The 14,229-nt window shown below is 42.4% G+C and overlaps 1 protein-coding gene across 12 annotated transcripts in view; it reads right to left on the minus strand.

The window, feature by feature from the left end:
* The window catches only part of SRPK2 (SRSF protein kinase 2), a 276,798-nt gene that overhangs the window by 78,066 nt on the left and 184,503 nt on the right, over positions 1-14,229 (minus strand). For all 12 annotated transcript variants that reach the window (XM_059725855.1, XM_059725851.1, XM_059725853.1 and 9 more), the window contains 4 exons: positions 9,308-9,416; positions 8,623-8,710; positions 8,296-8,383; positions 242-348 (listed from right to left, as the gene is read on the minus strand). In XM_059725855.1, coding sequence (XP_059581838.1) covers positions 242-348; positions 8,296-8,383; positions 8,623-8,710; positions 9,308-9,416 — 392 coding nt within the window. The remainder of the gene's footprint in view (positions 1-241; positions 349-8,295; positions 8,384-8,622; positions 8,711-9,307; positions 9,417-14,229) is intronic.

Below are 14,229 nucleotides of genomic sequence, written 5' to 3' on the forward strand. Positions count from 1 at the left end.
AAAAACCCTTAAATTGGTGAGAGACTGACTGACCCATACATTTTTGGAAGCAGCTCAGGATTCAGTACAGTAACATATGTATAAACACCAATTACTTGAAAAGATATTCTCACCAGTCAGTTGTAGGAAGACCGCTTATTTCCTATTGAGATCTGCAGTTGAATTATGAACATATTATCACCCAAGGTAATTTTTTCCCACAATATTGTTTTACCTAACAAAAAAATTAAGTGATTCTTACCTGTCGAATTATACTTTTTACACAACGTATAGGAAGGCCTTGATAGTTGGACTTGATTATCCATTTTAAAAGATGATGTCCAAGTACTTCAAAAACCATACATACATCTGGGACTTAATCAAGGATAATTTTCAAAGTAACTTGCTATTTAGTTCCACTCTTTTACACATTAGCTAAGTGCTCGTCATCCTTCCATGAAAATACAACTCACGAACAAAATTAAAATAATGTATGTTTCAATCCTACAAACATAAACACGCTTTAAAAGCATGTTCAAAAACATTTGCAAGATCTGGATCTAAATGTGAAAACAGCTAAATTGACATTTTTAATGATGTGATCTTAGCCAGTTACTTCTAGCAGAAAAATAATGTACCACTAATCTGTTGTGAATATGTTGAAGCAGTAAAAAATTAAATGGAAGAGATGTCACAAAATTAAAGGTAATTCATCCTGGGGGTTTTTCCCCCCACTATAAAAAGGTTTATAATTTCTAAAAGTATCCCTAATTTCCAGTAATCCCTAATTTATTATGCATGAATTAAGGATTATTCAGAGAAGATTGGAGTAATTAAATAGTTTAGGAAATTAGCTATAATAAACTCAAAGTCTTTTCCACTCTCTTTAATTTAGCTGAAAAAAGTAACTGCAGTTCAGTCTACAGGGTGTCAGTGTCATTTTAAAGATTCAAATTTGTGTAGAGAAACTAGCAATAAATAGGATGCAGAAAAGTTTACTGAAACTGAGATCACTATTGTGTTATTTCACAGATGGTAAAGCCACAAGAGATCGTTATAATTCTTTGACCTCCTGTATAACACAGGTCATTAGACTTCCCTCAAGTAATTCCTGTCTCAAATCCAGGAGCTGCATGGAACTAGAGCATTGTTCAGTTTTTATTTTAAAAAATCAGTAATACATAATCCTGTACAATACTTGGCAAGCTGCATGTAATAGGGCCCTTTCACCACTGCTTGGGTGCAGAGGTAGCAACTGTGGATAGACAGACAGCACTATGGGCACACACACTTGCAGCTCTACCTGCATCAAGGACTCAACGCCTGGGGAACCAGGAGCGCCAAGCATTTCCAATCTGAACTATGGGACAGAATATCTGCTGGAGCGGGTCAACCCCCACCCTCCACAAACACCACACCCTGCCCCCACAGGCCCCTACCATACCCTATGCCCTCCCCACACACACAGCCACACCCCCTCACAACTCCCCCAACACACACCCGCTCACACCCAACCATACACACACCCACACCCCACCATATACCCCCAACCACACACCCCCACAGTATATAAGACTAAGAATTTATTTTTGAGTTATTATGCAATCATCTCTATATACACTATGCAAATACAAAAAAGGTCAAAAATATTTTTTGTAATAAAATTAAAATGTTATAATATGTGTTTGCCTTCTAATGTATGATTTGTTTTTTTTCTAGTTCTAAAATAGCAACCCCCCCCCCAAAGGAGTATTTCTGGGGGGCAAGGGGAGGGACTTCCGGTGGCAAAGGTCAGGGGCTAGGAGGGTGGGACTTCTGATCCCAAGATGGTGACCAGGGGGCAGGGCAACTGTCAAGGGACGGGGCTACCCATGCAGCCCTCAAAAGCTCACCAAACCTCGTTATGCGGCCCTCCACCTGAAATAATTGCCTGCCCCGGCCTAGCTTCAACATAAAAGGCCTTTTTTAGGCACTATAATTCTTATAACAATTACATTTTGAGATTCATTTTCATGCTACTTCTTCCTAATAGCTGGGTGTAGATGTGATGTGACTTTTCATTTAGTAACCTACCATTTGGGCATTACTGCTTTCCATTTGGGATGTAGGCTGCATTCAAATGAACTGGGAGAATTCTCCTGGCTTTGTTCTCCTGGTAGAAAAACTTACCCAGAAACACCTGAACAGACATTCGAATGCTGAGCCCATTATGAGAGTTTGCAGTGCTGATGCTGTGCAGTCAGGGGGCCCCTGTGCACATATCTCAGACTGCTATGCAGACTCCCTCAGTCTGCCTAGTAACAGATGGCACCTGTGTACAGGGCAGCCCTGACTGGCTGACCCAGACTGCTGAGTACTCCCAGGTCTCCCTGCGGCACAATGTGAGGTTATGAAGGTGGTGTATTCTGCTCCCTGCTCAGCTGGAGTCCAGATCAAGCAACACGCTGTCTTTGTGGGAAGGGGAGCTATGCGGACGAAACTGAGATTGGGGAGGTAAAATGAAGGGGGGACAAGGGAATGTGCATTACTGGGCTGTTGCTGGGTTTAGAACTGTACATTTCTGGTACAGCCTGAAGGAATCAATAATTGGGTTCAAAACATTTACAAAGTGTATCATTGTGTATGACGAAACTATCATTCAACTGAAGAGATGAAATATAAACCATAAACTGAGGCTGCCACAAGGCAAAACTCTGAGCGCAGGCATGCTTGAACAATTGGGGTGTCTATAGGAGGTTAGCACTGGCCTTAAAGGCCTGTAACAGATTGACTACAAAATCCTATTTTCATGAAAAGTAGCAAACAAAGCCCACCTGCTGGAAATGTGAAGAAGAGACATTACTGAAACCTACTCAAACTTGGAAGCTTAAAGGGACAGTGGCCAAAACCTAGCAGCCTGGTACAGCTCTATCAAGGCATCTGACAGGTTACCTAGCATTTATCAACTGACAGAATTAACTGCTTTTATTTGCGAAAATATTACTACGATATGATGACAGGTAGCACACCTAATTAGCTATTAAGGCCCCTTTATGCTACACAACGTATAGGCCTGCTGCTCAGATGCAATGCTCTGAACAACCCCTCAGCAACCCCTATGCTGGCTGTACTAACTTAATCTTGCACCTTCATTGAATGCTTGCTTTAATGAGTGATAGCTCAGGATTGTTTGATTTTCTTTTTAAATTTGACTCTCTACATAACATGTTTCAGTGTGTAAGTAACTTGTTCTCACAAATAAAATAAATATTCTGAACTCACTCATGCAAAATATAATACAGCCTTATGGTTGAGAAAATCAACCCGCCAAAGTTAGGAAACTCACTTGCCTTTCCTAATAAAGACCACAAATTCAGCCACTTAAAATACACGGATAGTAATGAAAGTATTACCCAAACTACAATTTTTTGCAATTTATATTAGCACTGATCATAACCATTAAAAGAAATATGATTTTATTCAGCTATAGGTTAATGACAAAGACTGTGATCCTGTAAGTGGCTCTGTACCCTCAGAGTCCTCTGCCCACCTGCGAATCATAATGTAGCTTCTCACAGGCCTCAGTGTGCCCCATACAAAGCAAATGACAGGATTTGGGCCAGTGGTAAAGTTAGCTTTAACTCTTCTGTATTCCCTTATCTTTTCAAAACATTCCTAAACTACACTATCATCTAAAAAAATTAGAAAAAATAGTAGGTAAACAGTCATCATGAAACATAATTGGTATTATATGAAACAATCTAGGAAGATGAAAAGAAGTTAATGACTTAATAAATAAGCAGAATTATTGAATGGAAACTGCCATATATATAAGAAAATCAATGTTGTTTCCTAATCTAAGATTTCTAGGACATCTTGTCATCTCAAAATGTCTTCTGATGGATACCTTTCTTTCTCAAAACTTACAAGGATATACAACAATTAAATATAAAACAGTCATACTTATCATCAAGCAGCTTCATTTTAATGTCATTATATGTCCAACATAATTGTGCTAATACAATATTATAGGAGTTTCTATATGTAAATATTTGATAAACTAAGCTTAATAGATTAGAGATGCAGACACACAAAATGTTAAAGTGTCTAAAAAGAAACCTGCTCTTCTACTTTCCGTATTTTTATGCACTATTTGAATGAGTTTGTCAGGCTGCCAGTCAGGGCTTGCGAAATATATATATTATAAACAGCTCTCTACCTTTGTCAGGTTAAAGCATTAGCTTACAAAAAACACGAAGCATGGACATGCTATCAAACTAACATGACTAATAAAATACATACTTATCACGTCTTCCTCTTTAAAGTAGATTTACCTGCATCTGAAAGTCAGTACTTGTGTCACAATATTGTTGGGGAAAACCTTTTCCTACACAGATAAGCAAAATGACATATTCACCTGTTTACAGAAATTTTAAAGCAATTTGTCTCTTTTCTATTCCAACGGTATAATGGTTCTAAAAATCTAATTTTAACAATGAAGCAATAACTAACTGTAGAACTCGTATTACTAAAAATAATTAAAATTAGCATGCACCTAGCTCAGTTGTCAGCTTTAGATGATATTTTACCATCTGTCACGGCGGGGGCCTCTAGGAGGGCCGTGATCTCCTTAAGGCCCTCTCTCCGTGCCAATTCGGCCCAAGGGCACCCTCTATTCTCACCCGCCACGTCTTGCTGGTAAATATGATTGGGAGGCTGCCTTCTGACTCCCTGGGCACGGATAGCTGGGACCTCTGTCCCCGTATGTTCTCAGACCCCCTGGGGGTCTCCCGGTATAATGGGCGCTCCTCAGGCACCCTAGCCTTATGGGCTACGTGTGGCTCCTACCAACCCCTAATACCACGCCCCAAGCCTCGCAGATGTACCAGACGTTGGACTGTCAACATAACACACCCGTTCTCCCGGGCCTCCTCTGTAATCTCGCCCACTCCTGGGCCTCCCCTGTAGTCTAGCCCACTCTGGGCTCTCTCTAATACCCAGCTCCTCACTGGGACTCTTGTCAAGCCCACTCTGGGCCTTCTCTAAAAGTGTTGTCCCGCTCAGGGACCCTCTAGCGGGTCTCCGGTCCTTCAGGCCAACCGCACGGGTACCCTCTCTGATCCAGGCTCACCGTACTGCTATCCCCTCTGCTCAGGGACAACCGCACCACCTTGCCTCTGTCTGAGGGTTGTTGCCGCACTAGCCTACAGCTGGGCTCGCTACGCCCATCTCGGGCTTCTCAATATGGCGCTCCCCCTCTTCGGGGCTCGCTGTGCCCACCTTGGGCTTCTCAATAGTCCCGCTTCTCTGGAATCTTACATGCCCACGCTGGGCTTCTCAATAGTATTGCCCCCTCTCTGAGGCTCACTGTACCCACTCTGGGGACTTCTCTAAAGTGCGCTCCCCCTTCCTGGGGCTCACCACGTCTACGCTAGGACTTCCTAGCAGTGCCCCCTTTTGGGGCTCGTCATGCCCACACTGGGGCCTCACAAAGCCACCCCTCTCCGGGGCTGGGGTCTATGTACCCCGCACACAACCCGGGGTCTCTGTTCTGTTCCCCGACTGCAACCCACTGGTTGCGCTCCTCACCGCCAGTTACGCCTTCACTGGCGCGCAAGCTGCACCTTCACTGGCGCTGGGGTCCCCATACCACTGGGGTTCCCCCTTAGAGTACTGTGCCCTCACTCAGGCGCTGGGGCCCCACCCCTCTGGGGTCCCTATGAGGCCTCCTCCAACCCCTACAGCCTCACCCAAACCTCCGGTGTAATAAACAACCACAAAACATACTGCAAGCCTCCTGGCTACAACTAAAACCTATGGCACCTAGCCACTACAAAGTAAGCCGCCTGGCTATAACTTAGCACCATTACTCCAACCTTCAGAGCTCTCATGAGCTGTACTGGCCATCGGGCTTCTACCCATCTCTCGGCCGAGGGAGCTCCTGCCTCTCTGGCTGCTGGCAGGGAACTGCCAGCCTGGCCTTAGCCCTGGGCTTTATGAGGGCCAGGCCCTGCCCCCTTCTGGCCAGCTGACTCTTATTAGTCGCCCTGGCAACCCACAGTTGTACTCATTATCGCTACTAGGGCTTTTCCCCAGCAGTTTTCCCCTCTCTAGGAGCGGGGCAGCGAGGTGCCCCGTGACACCATCTTCTTGAATGCCAAAAATAACAATTGCAAGCTAGAACAAATATGCAAAAATGTAAGGATTTTTTGTGATAATCTCTCTTATTGGATCAACAAAATCCTTGCCTCTAAGCTAAAATAAATTGAGTTATGCTTTGGTCATTATTTAATACTACACCTAGCATAATATAATAAAACAATACAGAACATTATAAATTATTTGTATTACAGTACCATCTAGAGGTTCTTACAACACGAGAGGCAGAAAATGCCCAATTGTCCTTACCACCTGCTCTCAAGGCACGATAGCAAGACAAGACAAGGTAGACGGGTAATAATGTAACTGCAAGCAGCAGTCTATGTTCATAACCAACTTAGTTAGGGTTGCAATGGCTACTATATGATAATAAAACAGAATGTAGGCCAGCATAACCATATCTTATCCAAATTTTAATCATCTGCTCTTATTCCAATAATGTTGACTAGACAATGCAACAGTAAAGAAACAGTCCATAAGGGGTCAACAAGAAAGGAAGCAAGAGCTGCATATAAACCTATTGTTACTACACCATGCATCTCTACATGCCACCCCCAGCAATCTCATATACAATGTCAAAAGTAGGTGGCACAAAGTTCAACCTATCTATATACTTGAAGACACTCCTCCAGATAAAAACAGACTTAGTCCAAACAATGTTCTGATTCCTCCCTTCAAGGAATAATGAGCAACTTCACAACTATCAACAACTGCAGCCTCAACGCCAACATCAAGTTAAATTGTAAGCTCTTTAGGATAAAGATCCCCCGTCCCCTGTTATATTTATAGAGCATCAAACAACATCGCATCCTGTTTCATGACTGGGACTGTTAGGCACTACAGTAACGTAAACAAATAATAATAATGATAGAAGTTCAATGACATCTAAAGCTACTGCAATATCTAGCAAGATCATCAAGGATAACTCATTTTGATTCATCACTAGTCACAGATCAAATACACACACACACACACACACACTCACTCTAATATTATAAAAGCCTAAGTCTATCTGTCTGTCTGTTCATAACACTGACAAATGGCCAATCATATACATAAAATGAAACATACATACATATACACACACATATGTATATTTTTCATTTATATATAAATGTGTGTGTGTGTTTCATTTCAGTATATCACTAAAAGATGTCAAAAAGTCAAGTGTGCAGGTAGATGCTTTTATCAATAACCATTCTCCAAAATATTAACACCTGTATTTGGTCACTGATTGGCCAAGATGATCATTTAGCAACAGAAAAATCTCAACAAAACTTCTCAGGAATGAGATATAAACTATATTATTTTACAAGTCAGGATCTCTATTCTTCAGCAGGCAGGAGGGAACATATGCTCACCATTAGTCTGAGCTATTATAAATCCTTTAAAACTATCCAATCTTCATGTTTAATAGCTGTCAACTTGCTGTATTTTATTATATGACTTTTCAGCTGAATCATTACACATGACAATTCTGTACTGTTAAAGATTATGCTACTGCCTGTTTTGTCACTCAGAATCTGTCCTCTAACAGTTTACAGGATTTAAGGAATATTCTACCCAAACAAGACTCTAATTTTTAATTTTGTAAAGTTTAAATGGAAAAGCTAAATTACTTCTCTAATGACACCTTATGAAATATGAGTAATTCTCTCTCATTCTTTTGAGGGTTCCCCCCACCCCCCCGCATTACAACAGTAATACATAATGGAATCTAAACTCAAATCCTTTCAACATAAGCTGCCTGCTTGCTTTTAGGAAAAAATCTTCTCCAGCCCACAAAAAGCTAATGTTCCACAGTATTTACAATGAAACACAATACACTGATAAACATATGATAAGTTTAACAATATTATTCAGAAAAGTTGCATTTAAAATCCCTGTTATCTGGTATTCTATTAGGCCAGGCAGCTCATCATAAACATGTTTATCTTTTATTCTTTTTATATTTGGACCTGCCCTATTTTTCACTAGCGTAAATGAATTACCAGTGCTACTGATGTTCATGTCTTAATATGGCATTAGTAGTTCTATATTCTAATTATAAAGGGTAAAAGAAGGCAGGTTACTTTGAAAAAGTCTTGCGTGGTGTATACACAGAAATTGTGTAGAAAAAAATAAACACTTATCACTTATTTTACTTCTAAAATAGGTAGAATTACTATAAAAGGATACGTATTCCATTCATTCCTGAAATTTTGAAGTCATCAATTAACTGTACAACCATGTCTTTGTTTGGATCACTGGGATCACTTTCACGAACCTAAGCAAAGAAAGTAGATACTAATATATTAGGTAATAATTTAACTTTAAGATATTATTTTCTAAAAATCAAAACAGCACTATGGGGTCTTATAAATTACGAGAATAAGTAATGAAATATCAATATATTTAGGGAATAAAAGATTTAGGGAAAAAAATGAAGTTCAAAAGCATTTATTTAAACAAAGAGACAATGGGAATTTACTATGATTGGTAAAGCACTGCCATCATGATACTTACACATTTCAGCAACTTTATTTCATCCAAGGCAGTCTCTGTATAATGCTGGGCACTTTTTACAACTTTCATTGCAACAAACCTTTTCCCCCTTGAAAACAATAATAATTATTCAACAAAGATCCAGAGTTAACAGATTTTAAGAAGCATACTTCATGCAATTATATACTCCAGTTTGGTCACATACTGTAATATTGAACAATGTAGTATGTTCTGACACAGAACAATTCCTTTTTACCTATATTTGAAGCAACATCAAAAACATTCAGATGACAGGCTGACTTAATTTATTTCAAATGCTAATGTCTTTAAAAGGGGAACTTAGGTCTATATTTTACCATTCAATCAAAATATAATTATATTTCCTTTTAAGGATACAGGATGAATAAAAACATTAGCTTGTTTAAGAGAACATGTTAATTCAATAAGCATTAATAATTTGTCAAGGAAACTAAAAATAAACTTATTCCTGACAAGTTTTATAAAGTATATCACTGACCAAAATGAGAAAAACAGTGTCATTATTTCTATATACAGCTGGTTACCAGAGAGCAACAAAACCACAAAAAAAATTGATGTAACAAACTCTAAGGAAGAAATTACTATTCACAAAATGGCAGCAGAAGCCGTCTTTACTCTAATTAGAAATGGAAAAGGAGGAGAATAAATATAAAAGTAGATATCTTACTGCATGTCCCAGCATAGCCAAACTGTAGAGAAGTGTCCCCATCCTAGCTTTCTAATAACATGATATCGGCCATTGAAAAGATCTCCAATTTTCACTGGATGATAGCCACCTTTAATTAAAAATACAAACAATATCCTTAGAAAATAGCAGTTACTTCTGATTTCCTATTTATTAATTTAATACCAGGTTTCTTTTCAAGTTGTCCAAAATTATAAATGAGAAAACCATAACAGTATGTACTGTAATTAAAATAATTTTCATGACTTTCTGGAGAAAAACACCTTGTATTTGCCTGCTCTTTATTTACTTTACTGTCCCATATAATATTGCCAGCTTTTCTTTTTCTAATTGAACTCCTAATTTTCATAAACACCATGGAAAACATGGGACATTTCTATATTATTTATCTGAATATTATGTGTCTGTTACCTGGTCAATATATTTTACCTGACTGTACCAAGTTAAATCAGTGGAGGTTGTTAGTGAGAACCAAACAGGAAAAGAAACAATGACAGATAAAATACCTTCCAAGAAAGTACAGAAGCCTCTCAGCAAAGCAGTGCTCTCAGCTAGCAATTGGGAAATGCTTACCTGCCTGATCTTTGCCAGGCCAGCCCATTTATTTTTTCCCAGACCTGAACCTTGAATTAAAGCATGCTGAACTGTAAAAGGAACCTGGGTATAGGCTTAAGTACAGACAGTCAAAAAACCCCAGGCTGGCTGCAGTCTGGCATTGGTGGCTCATGTTCATCTTGGAGTCAATAATGACTCCAAGATCCCTTTCCACCACTGTGCTTTCAGGAGGGGAACTCCCCAGCCTGTACATATGCTATGGATTCCTTCTCCAAAGGTGCAGCACCCTACATTTGTCTACAGTGAACCCCATCCTATTCTCATCTGCCCACTTCTGTAGTCTGTCTAAATCTAGTTGTAGACTCTCTCTCCCTTCAAGTGTGTCCACCTCACCCCACATCTTAGTGTCATTAGCAAACTTGGACAACGTGCTTTCAACCCCCTCGCCCAAGTTGCAGATGAAGATGTTAAACAGAGGCCGGTCCGAGGACCAAGGCCTGGGGGACCCCACTGCTCACATCTCACCAGGTTGAGTACGACCCGTCCACCACTACTCTCTGGGTATGCCCCATCAGCCAATTTTTTACCCATCCGACTGTGTAGGCATCAGTCGCCTAATTTATTGATAAGAATGGGGTGAGAGACAGTGTCAAAGACCTTCTTAAAGTCTAGAAAGATTACGATCACAGCGACACCATCATCCAAGGATTTAGTTAACTGGTCATAAAAGGCAATCAGGTTGGTTAGGCAGGACCTGCCTTTGATGAACCCATGCTGGTTGCCCCTGAGCATGATCTCCCCTGCTGGCCCCCCACAGATGTGCTCCTTGATGATTCTCTCCAAGATCTTCCCAAGCACCGAGGTGAGGCTTACGGGCCTATAGTTACCAACTGAACTGACAATCAAGTGAATAGACATTAATTTTGGATTCCAGAAATGTAGCCACATGCCTGCTGTGGCCCAGGCCAGAAGCCAGGAGGCACTAGAGCACATCCCTGCTTGCACATCCCTTCTTGGCTGAAGCAGACAGCTTGGGCCAAGGCTAGCCCACCCACATTGTAAGAAGGGGTGGGGGGAGGCAACTTGCAGGGAGCTGTAAAGCATCCTGGGATGCTGCGGGCTATAAGTTTACTTGTATCTGGAGAGGATCTGGGACAGAAGTTCAATAAACCAATTTAACCTAAATCAGTTAAGTCTGATAGTACATCCATCCAGGTTTATCTTAAACCAGTTTCAGGCATTTTGAAAGCAGTTTATGTGGATTGAACTTCTGGGCTAGGGACAAAAGTTACACATAAACCAGTTTAAGTGATCAGAAACTGGTCTAAAGCAGTAACAGAACAGAAGCTCAGTGCACATAAACCAGTTTCAAAATGGCTGAAACTGGTTTCAGATAAAACTGGTTGGATGTAGTATCAGACTTAACTGATTTGGGTCAAACCGGTTCATGAAACTTCTGCCCCAGGCCCCTTTCTGGTTTAAGTTAAATCAGTCCCTCAGCATCCCAGCATGCTTTCCAGCCCTGGGCTAGGCTGTGGTGTCTACTCCAGAGAGCAGGGTGAGCCCTGGCCCCTCTGCTCCCCACCTGGAGCAGCGAGGGCTGGCTGAAGGGGGGGGGGGGGGGAGGGAAGGACAGGACACGATGACACAGACAACAAGCTCAGCTGGGGATGCAGTTCACTCTATGGAGACTGCCCCCACCAAGACAAACCCTGGATGATGCTGGGGGCTGGGGTCAGGGAGGCGGGGTTAAACACCCTTTCCCCTGCTCTAACTTGCTACTGGCTGCGACTGTGGACTACAAATCCCAGAGGCACTTGGAAGCAGGAAAAAGAAGTGATGAGCGATCCTACAGTCCTGCTGCTATGATTCTGGACTACAAATCCCAGAGACCTCAGGGGCAGCAGGAAGAGAAAGTGAACACAACCAGAAAGCCATGCTCTAGCGCCCCTTGCCTTCTGGCCTGAGCCACTGCAGGCATGTGGATGCATTTCCTAAATCAAAGTAAATGTCTGTTCATTTCTGTTTTAATTTAATCTGTGCAGTTTAGGCTAATCTACAAAGACTGAATCGATTCAGCCTCAGGCTTTCTGACTGTCTGTACCTAGCCCTGCTGTGTTACAGATCTGAACCAGTTTCTGATCACTTATACCAGTTTATGTGCAACTACTGTCCCTAGCCCAGAAGACAGCAGTAAGTGGGCAGTAGATGTGCACCAATACATTGATCCGATATCGGCTCAGCACCGATATAAAGAAAATGGAGTGTACTGGAAATTGGCTTGATGTGGCTGATGATTTGGCTGATAAATGCCCGTGCATGTGCACAGCCACAGCACAGCACAAAGGCAGTGAGGACCACAGCCGACCAGCTGGTAAGTCTGTTATGGTGGACAGGGACGGGGAAGGGAAGGGGTGTAGGGGGGCAGATCAAGGCCCTGTGGCAAGGAAGGGAGTGGGGCAGGGGCAGGCACTGCCCAGCTGCGGTGGGGCAGGGTGGGCATGGGATGGAGCCATGGCTCATCTAGGGGGCGGGCATGGGGTGGGCATGGGTAGCTCCCACCAGTGCACATATCCCAGGGCATGGGGGGGGGGGTTTGTGCCCCCAGATCTGCACAGGCAGGGTGGGCTGCTACTGCGGGCTGGGGCCAGGCTCTTCCCAGCTCATAGGAGGGGCTGCACTCAGGGCAGGTGGTGACAGCACTAGGAGGGAGCTATGCGGGGGCTACAATGAATGTTGGAGTGGCTGCAGCCCCACCCTGCAGCCTGCTCCTAGCACTCCTGCCCGCCCCGAGTGCAGCTTGGTCTAGCCCCCCCACTGCAAATAGCCCTGGGCAGCCCTAGCCCGCAGCAGCAGCTGCCCCGCCTGCACCCTGTGCACATCTGGGGGCACACACAGACCCTGTGCCCTCCTGGGGTGCTCACAGTGGTGGGAGCTGCCCCCCCCGCACCTCCCAGACAAGCCGCGCTCCCTATCCCTAGTGGGAAGCACTCCTAGTAGGCAGCAGTGGCTGAAGGCAAGTTTCCTGATAGCCTCTCTGCAATATCCTTTTTTATCAATCTGTCTCTTCCAACCCAGGAGTAAGCTTCCTTGGTTAACAAACTTTAGCCAAAAGTTGCATAGAAAGATTCAAATTTAGTAAGATTCAAGTGTATTCATCTTCCTAGTTACTTTAAGAGCTATTTCACATTTTCATAGTTGTTAAGCTTGAAAGGGACCTGAGCAGATCATCAAGTCTGACCCCCTGCCACAGGAAGGAAAGAATGCTGGGATTAAATGACCCCAGCTAGGTGTCTATCTAGCCTCCTTTTGAAGACCCCCAAGGTAGGAGTGAGTACCACTTCCCTTGGAAGTTGGTTCCAAATCCTAGCCGCCCTGACTGTGAAGTAGTGCCTCCTGATGTCAAGCCTGAACCTACTCTCAATCAACTTGTGGCCGTCATTTCTAGTTACTCCAGGTAGTGCTCGGGGGTACAGGGCCTCTCCCATTTGGGTAAGAAAGAAAACAATACTAGTATTTTAAAATTTACAATATAAGTAGCATTTATGATATAAGTAGCATTGGTATCATAACAGAAGTTCTGTTGTGCTATTCAGTACAGCACAGAAAATAATGATATCTCTGATACAACTACTGCATGTACTTGAGAGAGAGGGACAGAAAATAAGAGAGATCATTATTCCTGCGTGCTTCTTGAATGTATTCATAACATAGCTGACAAATTCCATGTTTGTGTAAGGAATTATTCCCTTTGAGACCTGAATGAATAGGAGATATCTCTGGAGGGAAAACTACTTGATCAGAGGCAAAGAATTCCAATTATATCCACAGAATGATGACAGTCTCTTGAAATTAATGTCCAGATGCTTATGACTTTTCAGAAAAAAAAAAAAAGAAAAACAGCTTCAGAGGCTAGATGCACCCTTGAAAAATCAGGTAGTGGAATTCTGAGATTTAGTTGCATTTCTTAGACAAGTGGACATTTAAAAAAAGGCTTGATCCCAAACCCATTTTTGTCAAGGGGAGCCTTTCTACTGAATTCAGTTGGCCTCATCTAACAGTATTTTTCTTTTAACACAAGTGCAGTATTTTCCATCAGGGCATTTCGTGCACTGGATGAGATATGATACATTTCTGGAAGTACAGCTGTAAGATCCAGGATCTGTTGTAGGGTGTAATTGTGGGGGTGGTGATGTGTTGGCAGGTTTTGCATTTCTTGTCATGGCATGATCTGGATCCATTTGGTATCTTCTAGGCCTGAGGAAGTTTGCTTCTCGTGATGAGGTTAGCAAGGTTCAGTGCTTGTTTGAAGGCTAATATGGGTGCCTCTGGGAAGATCTCTTTAAGAA

Source organism: Alligator mississippiensis, chromosome 4 (assembly GCF_030867095.1).
Source record: "Alligator mississippiensis isolate rAllMis1 chromosome 4, rAllMis1, whole genome shotgun sequence".
Lineage (NCBI taxonomy): Eukaryota > Metazoa > Chordata > Crocodylia > Alligatoridae > Alligator > Alligator mississippiensis.